General features: G+C 37.1%; 1 protein-coding gene across 2 annotated transcripts in view; it reads left to right on the forward strand.

Annotated features, from left to right (window-relative positions):
- The first annotated feature begins 6,286 nt into the window (after positions 1-6,286).
- The window catches only part of cmip (c-Maf inducing protein), a 46,044-nt gene continuing 39,263 nt past the window's right edge, over positions 6,287-13,067 (forward strand). Inside the window, exons 1-2 of one of the 2 annotated variants that reach the window (XM_077742004.1) lie at positions 6,287-6,790; positions 6,876-7,258. In XM_077742004.1, coding sequence (XP_077598130.1) covers positions 6,947-7,258 — 312 coding nt within the window. In that variant the 5' untranslated portion in view covers positions 6,287-6,790; positions 6,876-6,946. Of the gene's footprint in view, positions 6,791-6,875; positions 7,259-10,651; positions 10,777-13,067 lie in introns of those variants that run through there. The other variant, XM_077742011.1, reaches the window with a different exon arrangement.

A 13,067-nucleotide genomic window follows, 5' to 3' on the forward strand; every position in this document is an offset into this window, starting at 1 on the left:
ACTCAGACCTTTGCGGATTTTTTTGGGAAAAAAAATACAAATATTACATTGAAACAACATTTTACAGGTTTTTTGTTATAACATGAATTTCACTCTCTACCCGTATTCTATATGGTGTACTGTATACAGGGGGTAAAAAAAATATTATTATTATTTTTTTAAATGTACTTTTTTTTTAATTAAATTCAAATTAAGCATTTTTGAAGGGGAATCCCTACTTCACGGAAATTCACTTATCGCGGGTGGTCCCGGTCCCCATTAACCGCGATAACCGAGGGAACACTGTAGCTAGTTCACAGTGCTAGTGCAGGAGCCTAGCTGACTTTGGGAACGAGGCCAGGGACCCATCGAATCGCAGGGCACAAGGAAACTGACAACCATTCACGCTCATACCTAGGGGCAATTTGGAGTAATTAACCAGCCGAGCGTGCATGTTTTTTGAATGTGGGAGAAAACCAAGATACCTGGAGAAGTCCCACGCAAGCTCAAGGAGACCATGCAAACTCCACACATAAGGACCAATCTGGTATCCAACCCAGGAGCCCAGAACTGTTAGGCCGACGTGCTAATCACTCACCCACCGGGTCATCATCATATATAGATAAAATATTTAAATTATAACTATTAGACCTGGTATATTTAAATCTTGAATTGAGTGAACTTACATTTCTATCTGATATGCAAATACAATTTCTAAGGGTCGGAAGTAAGAAAATAACAGCTTAATTAGCCAATGGCAGCAACAACTGTTGGAAATTTTTCAATATAACAATATATTTTCATAGATAGGTCGGCACAGTGGTGCGAGTTGTTAGCGCGATGGGTTTGAAGTTCTGGGGATCGGTTCAAATCCGGGTCATGTGTGGAGTTTGCATGTTCTCCTTTGGCCTGTGTGTGTTTCCTCCAAGTACTCTGTTTTTCTCCCACACTCAAAAAAACAGGCATGATAGGCTGATTGGAGACAGACAATACATTGCCTCTTGGTATGGGTGTGCATGTGCATGGTGGTCTCCTTGTGCCCTGCGATCGGCAGGCCACCAATTCAGGGTGTCCCCTGCCTCTGGCCTGGAGTCAGCTGGGATGGGCTCCAGCACCCCCTGCCACCCTAATAAGGATAAAACAGTTCAGAAAATGAGATAAGAGATATTTAAAGATACAAAATTTGGGAAACTTTAAGGTTTATTTTGTGTCACTTTTATGTGTAGAGCCTTGTGGCCTGTCCGACAAGATCATTCAGATTGAGCTTCTTCAAGAGACATCTCCATAAATACTCGCAAGGAAATAATTTGTTCCAAAATCAGATGTTATTGCTAACTGCCACAGAGATGCTATTTACAGAGAGGTGTACAAAATTAATTGGATGTTTAGCGAGTCAGCCTCACAGCTCTGGGGTCCTGAGTTCGAATCCAGGTCAATTCATCTAGGTGGAGTTTGTGTCTTCTCTCTGAGCCTACTTGGGTTTTCTCTGGGTACTCTGGTTTCCTCCCACATTCCAAAAAACATGCATTGTAGGCTGATTGGACACTTTAAAATTGCCTCTAGGTTTGAGTGTGAGTGTGTCCATCTCCCCGTGCCCTGCAATTGGCTGGCCACCGATTCAGTGTGTCTTATACCTCTGGCCCGAAGTCAGCTAGGATTTCCCCGCGAACCTAGTGAGAATAAAGTGGTTGGTTAAGATGAATGAATGAATAGATTTGAGGTCTCCAAACCTTTCCTCAAGGGTGTTGGTTTTTGTTCCAACCAGTCCAGCAGAGATTGTTTAACCTGTGAGGTTTCTGCTAAAACAAGCAGCACCTGACTACAACTAACTTATTAAACTTGGAAGACTCCAGATTAGTGAAAAGGTATTGTCTTGTTAGGTTGGAATGAAATCCTGCACCCTCTGTGGCCCTATATGGAATAAATAGTTTGGATTGGTAGCAAACATACAAGCTAAAAAAGTCCTTTTTAAGCAATAAATAAAATAATAATACACCCGCACCCTGTGTCTTTAATATTACTTTTACCTGTTCTCTTATGCAGTTGCAGTCCTCAGGTCTTCGTTGGTAGAGTTTGTGCATCTGTTGTGGCAATCTGGTGCAAGCTCAAACTAAATCTATCTGGGAACACTAACCTGATGGAAAGCAAAATAAAAATGAAAATGTACAATTTAGCAACAGGCTAACATACCAGAAGATGAAAACTGTCGGAAGCCATAAATGTTTATGTAAAAGTTACTTTTTATGCCAAACATATACGGATATATATAGATATCAGTGGCGGTCCGTGAATTTCCTAGTGACGCCTTCAGCTATCAGAATCAATCCAACCCTCAAAAACGATTTTATTGCTATAAAACCTCTACTGGAGCTACAGCTGCGACAAACAAAATCATAAATAACCTCATACAATTAAAATATTATTTAGGAATATAGCCATATTTTACTCACCCAAAATCCCTTTTAACTACACTCTCCATCCTCCTTTCTTTCCTTCTTTTCTATCGTCATCGAAGCTAATGCTGAAAGTTGAGCCTATCCATGACGTATCCCTACGCCTGAGAGAAGACAATGACCTATTCCTACGTCTGTGAGAAGGCCCTGGTGTCACCAAATCCAATAATTATTGGTTAAAGCAACAGTCTTATCGACGCTTGTTTAATGCATCAGAGCCTGCATAACTGATTGTGAAGGCCTTGGGGCAGATTTCTGACCCTGGCAACAAATAATGGCTGAAATGTCATTGGTTAAATGATTCAATATGAAAACACACATCTGGAAGCAGTGCAACCAGGTGGGAGGGGCAGAAATGAAAGTAAGTTAACAGACAATTTGGGATTATTTAATAAGTATTCATGGACAAAATATAATTAACATCAGTCTGTGATTAAGATATTTCTTAGGCCAGCAGAGAAGGCCTTGAAGGCCCTGACGCCACACCACTGATATATATATAGTATTAATTTAATGTTTTCCTTTATAAATTTGTTCTGAACATGAATAGTCAAAATGCCTGGTTGATTCCTACAATATAAACCATGCCCCATGACAGTATATTTCTTAAATATATATTGCACTCCTTTCTGTAAACAGGCCTTCCTCTACCTACGAATGCCTCCTGGTACGAAATCCCCCAAAAGTAAATGCATTTCTTCATCCATTATTTTATTTTGAATTCTCCTTATTAGGTGATTAAAAACTACAAATACACCGTGGCACATATTTTCACACACACAGGGCACAAAGTAAAAGTAAAATGTACTACAAAATGGACAGCTTTTGGCCCAGGTGGAACAGGCTCTTGCCGCCGTCTGGCGGACAAACATGGGTTTTACACCTACAACGGCTGTGGAGGGAGATATTTTGGCAGCACACATTTTCATATGCTTTATTTATTCTAAGACATTAAAAAATAATTTCCTTTTAATTGCAATTAATGCTATTATTTTTATTTTTCTTAAGTTCATAAAAATGAAAATCCACGTAAGTCAAGCTTTGGAAGCCACTCTTGCTACTAGGAATCAACACTGAAGTAAAAAAAAACATTTTTTTTTAATAGGGGTGACTCTACTTCACGATTTTTTGATTATCGCGACCATGTCTGGTCTAAATAAACCACGATATTCGAGGGATTACTGTACCCACAACTTCCAAGGCTATTGTAATGGCGATGTTTACGTGCAAACTGTCACTTAAATAGTTGCATATACATGGATTTAAAATGAAGAACTTTATAAAGTAAAGAAGTACCGTATTTTCACGGCTATAAGGCGCAAATAAAAGTCTTAAATTTTCTCCAAAATAGAGCACCTTATAATCCAGTGCGCTTTATATATGGACCAAAACTAAAATTGTTATCACGATAAAATAGAAAATAAATAAATACACATGAATAATATATATATGCCATGCCTGGCTGCGTCTAAAGGAATGGCACGGCTTTTGTGTGTCTAAAATACAGAAATAGCACTCGTTATTGACATAGCGGCTAAAAATACAGCGCACTTAATAGTCGTGAAAATACGGTATTTCAGGTTGCCGCAGTGTTTGGCCTTTGGCTGTAAAAACAGAACTGAGGGTACCTAATTAAAACATTATTTTTCTGTTATCACATAAAGTTGTGATTTGCATAATTAGATCATTGGACCAACCATCTTTACATAAAGGTTTTTTATTTTATTTTATTTTACCTAGGACTTTTCTGTTCTTTTAAACTTCCAGACAATGATAGGCGATTCCTGTGCCATAATTTTAGGTCTTTGTAGACATCATGCTCCTTTTTCTAATGCTCTGTTAAGCAATGAGAAAAATCAAAAACAGAAATATAATCAAAATAGTTTTTTTCAATCTTACTAAGCTGTTTTTCTTTTCATTCCATCGTGTGTGTTTCCAGTGAAACTGTCAACAAGTCCTTAAATACACTCTTCACTGTTAATGGTTTCTTCTGTAAATGATTCATTTGCTCTAATGTTATAAACGACATGACGTGAGTTTGATTATGACTGGTGAACAGTGGACATTGTTAATATGGGGGCATATATCATTGGTTGTGTTTAATGAGTTACTGTAACTACAATGGCCTACTGTACTGTTTTCTTACGTGTATTGGCACATTATTTCACAGGACAATAGTACAGTATTCATCTCATAATTATCTTTTAAATTCAGATGTTATAAGATATGAGAGAAGAAGATAGAAGAGAAAGCACCTCAAAAACTTACTAGATTCACAGGTCTGTTTTTTATTTACCTTTCCATTATTACTGTGGATCAATAGATCACTGTCATACACCTCTCAGATGCAAAGTCATGAACTTCCATGTAAAATTATGTAATTGGGCTTAAAATGCAATAAAATGCACCCCCCCAATAGCTTTCTCCAGATTCTAGCTTTATAACATCTTGCTCAATGTGAAATGATGAACTTTATTCTATTCATTATTATTAATAGAAAGTGGAATAAACCATAAATAACCCTACACATCAATACTTTTATTTGTTGTCTTATTTTGGCAAATTTATGTTAATAACAAGGGTTCATTTGACCTTTTAAGTAAGCAATATATATATATATATATATATATATATATATATATATATATATATATATATATATATATATATATATATATATATATATATATATATATATATATATATATATATATATATATATATATATATATATATATATATATATATATATATATATATATATATATATATATATATATATATATATATATATATATATATATATATATATATATATATATATATATATATATATATATATATATATATATATATATATATATATATATATATATATATATATATATATATATATATATATATATATATATATATATATATATATATATATATATATATATATATATATATATATATATATATATATATATATATATATATATATATATATATATATATATATATAGATATATATAGATATATATATATATAGATATATATAGATATAGATATATATAGATATAGATATATATAGATATATATATATAGATATATATATAGATATATATATATATAGATATATATATAGATATAGATATAGATATATAGATATAGAGATATATAGATATAGAGATAGAGAGATAGAGATAGAGATATATAGATATATATATATGTATATGTATATGTATATGTATATGTATATGTATATGTATATATATATATATATATATATATATATATATATATATATATATATATATATATATATATATATATATATATATATATATATATATATATATATATATATATATATATATATATATATATATATATATATATATATATATATATATATATATATATATATATATATATATATATATATATATATATATATATATATATATATATATATATATATATATATATATATATATATATATATATATATATATATATATATATATATATATATATATATATATATATATATATATATATACATATATATATACATATATATATATATATATATACATATATATATATACACATACACACACATATATACATATATACACATACATATATAAACATACACGCGCACACAAATATATATAAAATAGTAGTTATATAGTAGTTGAAGCTTTCCTCTTCATACATTCATTCATTGAAACGCCAGCGGTTTTTGTAGCAATCGAAGCGATTAGGCGAGATGTGGCGGCTGTGGGAGGAAGAGGAGGAGGAGGAGGAGGAGGAAGAGGACGCAGCCTTCGGCAGACACAAGAAGAAGGCTCATCCGCTCGCCTCCCCATTGACGTCAGTCCAGCATCACATGAACCAGCAGCGACCAATCAGCGCGGCGCTGCTGGAGAGAGCTGGCTCATTTACAGCAAGATAGGGGGAAAATACAGAATAAAAGGAAACCGAGCCATTGAGCTTGTAATGAGCACAAAATCCCACAGAGGAAGCGAGGGGCACAGCAATTGGAGCTTTCTTTCCGTTTCGTCTTTCTCGTCGCGTCTTCGTGCCGCTGGATTATTGCTTTTGGCTCGCTGGTGGCGGACGAAATGGATAAGGCCATGGCCTTAACATATTGAATCGCTCGCTCATCGGCGTCGGAGGGGAGTCGAGACGAGTACCGCTGACACATTTCATGGAGCATTGTGCGGGGAGGAAAATGGTGGACTGTTTACAGTGTGTCATAAAAACCTCCCCCCGTTTGGATATCCTGCCATAATCGTGTTCGGAAGACACTTTGGGCTCGGCCTCGTCTCTCTTCAAAAAAAATAGTCGTGTTCTCTCCCCACCAGGTAGGTCGCCGGTAGATAGGTATCGATAGGTTCCCCCTCTCCCAGTTCGACCAGACTACTCAAATTTGTTTATATATTCATGTAGGTGTCTCGCGTGGGTTGTCTTCTCGTGTCAAGCGACCCCCTTCTCTCTTGTCCTTTCTGGATTACTAAAATATGGATTTCAACAGCGGAGGCAACGAACTGCACAATAACCAATTTTATCAGTGCGAGGAGAGCAAGCCATTACTGGGGGACATGACAGAGGGGAACAATAACGTTAAAGTTGCAACGGGGCCGTGTAAAAGGAGCCTCCAACACTGCAGCAGCAGCGGGATGCGCTACAAACTGCTCCACGAGGGTGACATCCAAGTGTGCGTGGTCAAACACCCACGGACCTTCCTGAGCAAGATCCTCACCTCCAAGTTCCTGCGAAGATGGGAGCCGCATCACCTCACGCTGACAGACAGCAGCCTGACCTCCGCAACCGTGAGCATCCCCATTTCATTTGGTGGTCTCCAAACTATTCCACAAAGGGCCGCAGTGGGTGCGGGTTTTCATTCCAACCCTGAAACAAGACACCTTTTCACCAATATGCTGTCCTACAAGTGCAATCAGTGGTCTGGTCAGGTGCTTCTTGTTTTTTGCAGACATCTCATTGGTCAATGTGTCTGTGCTGGATCGGTTGGAACAAAAACCTGCACCCACAGCGACCCTTCAGGAACGGTTTGGAGACCGCTGATTTAATTCTTCTCGTTATGATTTGCTGTGCCTCGCGTTCCACGGGAGGCGTTGCCGTTTGTCTTTTCTTGGCTGGACGCGGTTGACGAGAGCAAAGATTATGCACAATCTGTTTGACGCAGTAGGCAAGAAAGCAACGTCAGCGTGAAGATAGCAGCGGCGGTGTGTTTGATGGGGACAAATCTTGAGCTTACCTCAAGGACTTTTAGTTTTAAAAAAATAAAATAACTGGTGGTTACATACACTTTGCAAGGGGGCTCAGTTGTCTTGGCATGTGGCACAGTTTTGACCCTCAGGCCCTCCTCTATTATTTCATTGGCTGCCTGACTGACAATGATAGGCATCCAGTTTATTTTTTTTCACGGATAGTGATATCCCGGGGCGGCCCAGCGGCTGAGTGGTTAGCACGTCTGCCTCACAGTGGGGGACCTGGGTTCTAATCCAGGTTGGTCCACCTGTGTGTAGTTTGCATGTTCTCCTCGGTGGCTGCATGAGTTTTCTCCGCTTATTCCGGTTTCTTCCCACATTCCAAAGACATCCATGGTAGGCTGATTGGACACTCTAAATTGTCCCTTGGTATTAGTGTGAGTGTGAATTGTTGTTTGTCTTCTTGTGCCCTACGATTGGCGAGCCACCAATTCAGGGTGTCTCCAGGGTCGGCTGGGAGGCTCCAGCACCCCCCACAACCCTAGTGAGGATAAGGCGGTTCAGAAATTGAGATGAGATATCAAAATGTTTTCCGATATCCGATGTGGATATTCTGAACGTTGCAAAAATAAAAAAAATCTCTTGTAAATTGTAGTTACATATCAATTACATTACAGCGCCCTCTCTGTCTCATCTCATTTTCTGAACTGCTTTATCCTCAGTTGGGTAACCGGGGGTGCTGTAACCAATCCCAGCGTCTCCAGCCCAGAGGCGAGGACACCCTGAATCGGTGGCCAACCGACCGCAGGCGCCAGTATGTCTTCCAACCAGGCTGCCAAAATTAATTGATTAATAATAAATTGACAGCTTTTTCAATTGTGCTTATCGATAGATCATTTTTGGACGTTAAAATTTTTCAAATTGTCTGCAATAATTGATTTAAAATGAGCAAACACAGGAAATATTAACCGAGCGCAGGGTTCAAGGAGACATCCATGCTCACTCATCCATATGTAGGGGCGATTTAGTGTCCAATCGGCCTACCATGCACGTTTTTGGAATGTGGGAGGAAACCTGAGCACCTGGACAAAATGCATACAAGCCTGGGGAAAACATTCAAATTCCAGACAGGTAGACTGACCCTGGACTTGAACCCAGGACCCAAGAGTTGTATGGCCAACTCACTAGCTACTTGGCCACGGGGGCACTTAACTTTTCTGTTTTAGCCAAAGTATTTATTTTATAACAAGTATCCCTTTGTTTAGTATCCACACATCATTTTAATAATAATCGGACATAGGCTTTGTCATCATCATTGACTTGACAAAAGCCTAATTGTCATAATACCCAGCTGCTTCTGACAAAATTGATTGTTTTTTTTAGTTTTCTATATTTATTTTTGAAAAAGTCAGTTAGAGAGACCACACATCGTTTTAGTATACAGCAATACCCTTAGTCAGTGCAGAATAAAGGGAACAACAAAGAGAACATGCAGGTGGAATGAAGAGTTGTGCAAAGAAAAGACGTATGAAGACAATCAATATTAAGCACGAAATAATTTAAAAATATGAGAGTGGTGTACGCGTGGCGGAGCTTGCTCCACGATATGAGAGGAGCACCACCAGTTGTCAAGTGGTCGTGCGTTATCCTATTTTAAAGACATTTGTGTGCATCATTTTTGGAATGTTTTGAAGTGAATAACCTTCGATAGGTTCCTTTTAAAAACTTTGGCTGAAAGTCAGGGTGAAGACGTGGCAAAAAGAGCCAAGAGAAGAAAGGTAAAAACATTTAAAACAAAATTATAATTAAGTTAAGTTTTTTTTTAAAGGTTTTACACTACCTATTGGCACTAAAAACATCAGCACAAGGGAGTAATTTTTTTCATTAAGAAATACTGTATTCTCTGAATTTTGGCTCAATAGCTACGCAAAGTTAAATGATAATAATAAAAATCCTTCAAATATCTTGGATAAAGTCGACCAGACATGGCCGCGATAATCGAAAAACCACGATCACCCCTTTTATTACTTCATACCATACTGTTTTCGTTCCTATACAAAAATACAAGTACACAAGTACAGTTATCAAGAGTTGTATTTATTAAATATTAGAGCTATAGGCATATAAAAAGACTGAAATGTCTTAGTATAGGAATATAATCTATAGATGAAAAAAAATTAAATACCTCATCCTACTGGACTCGCAGTAAAAATAGTTCCTCCCCTCGATTTGAGGGGGAAGAAAAACAGGTTATTGGGAGCTTTAGTTCAAGTAGTCTTCATCAGATTTGAGATGCATGAGATGGAATCTTCATGGAGCGTTGTAGTGGCAAGAGGAGGAGCTTCTTTCTACGTTAAGTTTTTCGGCGCACAGGGAACCAGGCGAATGCTGTTTCTTTATTTTTTTGTACAAATATGCTGTTGTACAAGGACATGACACTGCCAAATTCAATGGCTCCGAATGTTGTCATCAATCTCTTGGAGCTGTTGTATATGTGGCATATACTGGAGTGTATATCACTGTACTATGCAACACAGCGATATATTGCAAACATTAAAAAAAAACTAGCAACTTATTGAGGCAAAAGCATACATTTTCAATCAACTCATAGAAAAGCAAAGATTTGGAATACTAAGGTGTCCATTCACAAAATTCAGAAAAATAAAAACTAGGTTCAAGGCGCTTTATTCGGACACCATGTTTACTGAAAAAGGGGAAGCATCGCTTTAATATTAGTTTACGCAAGGAACGGACTGTGAATGAAGACTTAAAATGAATCTTTATTCAACGCAACAGTTATTCTTAGACGTCATAGCGATGACATCATAGTAAGATACAAAACTTGGTATCAGTAACTCTAACATTCATAGTTAAATGAATGTAAGTGCGTCTACTAAAACATTTTAGAGAAGACAGCTCGCTAGTTTGTCTCTAGGGTTCTTACTCTTACCTTAAGAAATACCTTTGTATGCTGTTTTTTGGGGAGGGGGGCAAGAGATTAAGCTGGAAGAAACGCCGTACATCTCCATTCTTTGATCCACTGAGATCCAGTTATTTTTTTGGATTAGGGAAGGGAGAGAACATTCATAAGGATTTACTCCTGAAATACCTCGTTTCTGGTGAGATATTCCATAGGCTTATTACATCATAATTTTGGAGATCTGCAGAATGTTGGTCATTTTTTCTATAGTTTTATGGGAGTTGGTGATATTAAAAAACACCAAATCAATCAATTATAAAATCATACAATGGGGCATCAGAGAGTTTGTTGGACATGCTACCATAGCAACGGTCTATAGGACATATGATTGGTTGATGGCTGTTTAGAACACGAAATTAGCGAAAGGTTATCAAAATTTGATCACTTATGTGGCCCGATTTTATCAGCTTTGGCACGGTTTCAGGTTTGTTTATGGCACTCTGTGGTCGAGAATCTAATGCAGAGGTGTCAAACTATTTTTTGTTGCGTGCCACTTTGTAGTTTAGATTTCATCCAGAGGGCAAGTATATATTCCGACCAGGCTGTCAAAATTAATTGATTAATAAATTGACAGCTTTTTCAATCGTGCTTGTCGATAGATCATTTTTGGACATTCAAATTTGTACAAATCGTCTGCAATTATTGATTTACAATGAGCAAATAGGAAATATTCTCCATACATTTATAATCTACATTTGAATTTGATCATAAAACAGAAAGTTGGCACTCATCACTAACTTTTTGGGCCACAGAAAATGATGCGAGGGGCCAAATTTGGCCCGCGGGCCACCACTTTGACACCGGTGCCAAAGACTGTATGAGGTAGTGGCACTGCGCCGTCACTTGGCGGTCATCATAGTCGACGTGCATCATGGGAAATGTAGTTTTTGGCCAAATCACTCTTTTGATGCTATCGCGGGCCACATAAAATGATATGGCGGGCCATATTTGGCCCGCGGGCCTTGAAATTGACACGTGATCTAAGGTGTAGCTAGTAATAGTGATTTAAAATATACCTCATATAGGCCTTAAGTTTGAGATGTTAACACTGTTTTTAAAATGTAAATCGTTGTTCCAGTCCACTTTTGTAATTTAGTTTAAGGTTCCTAATTATTGTTGGTGAAGACAGTCTTTTTGGTTTAGTGAAAGCTGAGTTCAGTTGGAGAATATGGTATGAAGCATGTTTTTTTCAAGTGGGCAGAAAAACAAGACTGACCCATTTTCTGCAGTTGTTCAGCTAAACACAATATTCTAGGCAAAATGTGTATTATAACAAAGGTAGCTTTTAGAAACTCAGCACAGCCTCCAACATTTCCCAGAGTATGAAATGATGTAAATTCCTCAGCATAAGTCATGGTGACATTACCATCAGAAAGCAAGGAGGCTTCCAAAACATCTCAAATCTTCATATTTCCAATTACTACAATGAGCTAACAAAGCCAATAAATAGTCCTTTTGTGCGCAAGCTGGGTATGCGAAAAGCTTGTCAAATATGCCATCAAAAACCAAATGTGCATCATATTTACGTAAGAAGAGTGATAGATCGAGCACACACTTCCTGTGTTGCGAGTGGCTCACAAAAGGCTTGAGATGAAAGGAAACTGGGTGCGGCACATGCATGAGGGGTTCATTGTAGAAACATTACCCTGGCCTTTCACAAAGACAACATATTTTTTTGCAAGATTATTGCATAAAACATTGATAATAAAGTGTGTTATTTAAGTATATTTTGGTGGCTTTAAATGAAATTTCTCATCATTTCATCTTACATTTGAAAAAAAAACTGTATTTTTAGTTAGTGGAGTGTAAATTGTCCTTAGACGAGTATATTAATAGAGATGATTTTGTCTTAGCCTCTTTCTGTCTCTCTCTCTTTCTCTCTCTTTCTTATTCTCTCTCTCTTTCTCTCCTTCTCTCTTTCTCCCCTTCTCTCTCTTTCTCTATGTCTCTTTCTATCTCGCTCTCTCTATCTCACTCACTCTCTCCTTTTCTGCCATATTTATTAGAGTATTATGCGCAAAATTTTGCTCTGTGCCGGTGAAAAAGTCCCCTCCGCGACCATTATTATGGGAGACGTAAACTCTGCCTTTGTCCACCAGATGCCATGAGAGAGCCCGTTTTTCCTTGGCCTAAAATAAGGTAACTTTGCTCTAGAGAAACGTTAGCGGGGCAGCCGTTCATTCGAGTCCGTCCAGCGAGCGCTATCCTCGCTCAAGAAGAAGGGAATCAATTGTTTGGGGAGTCCTGATGATGAATCAAACTTATTATCTCTCTTCCATAATATTTTAAATATTATGATTATGAATTAGACTTTAAGGATTTAAAACTGTAATTTCCATTAGAGAATCTTGTTCATATAGGTAGTATGTTTTACTAGGTTTCTGTACCATATGCTGTGAACACGTTTTGTCATTGCGACATGTGTTCAGC

This window comes from Stigmatopora nigra, chromosome 2 (genome assembly GCF_051989575.1).
Source record: "Stigmatopora nigra isolate UIUO_SnigA chromosome 2, RoL_Snig_1.1, whole genome shotgun sequence".
Lineage (NCBI taxonomy): Eukaryota > Metazoa > Chordata > Actinopteri > Syngnathiformes > Syngnathidae > Stigmatopora > Stigmatopora nigra.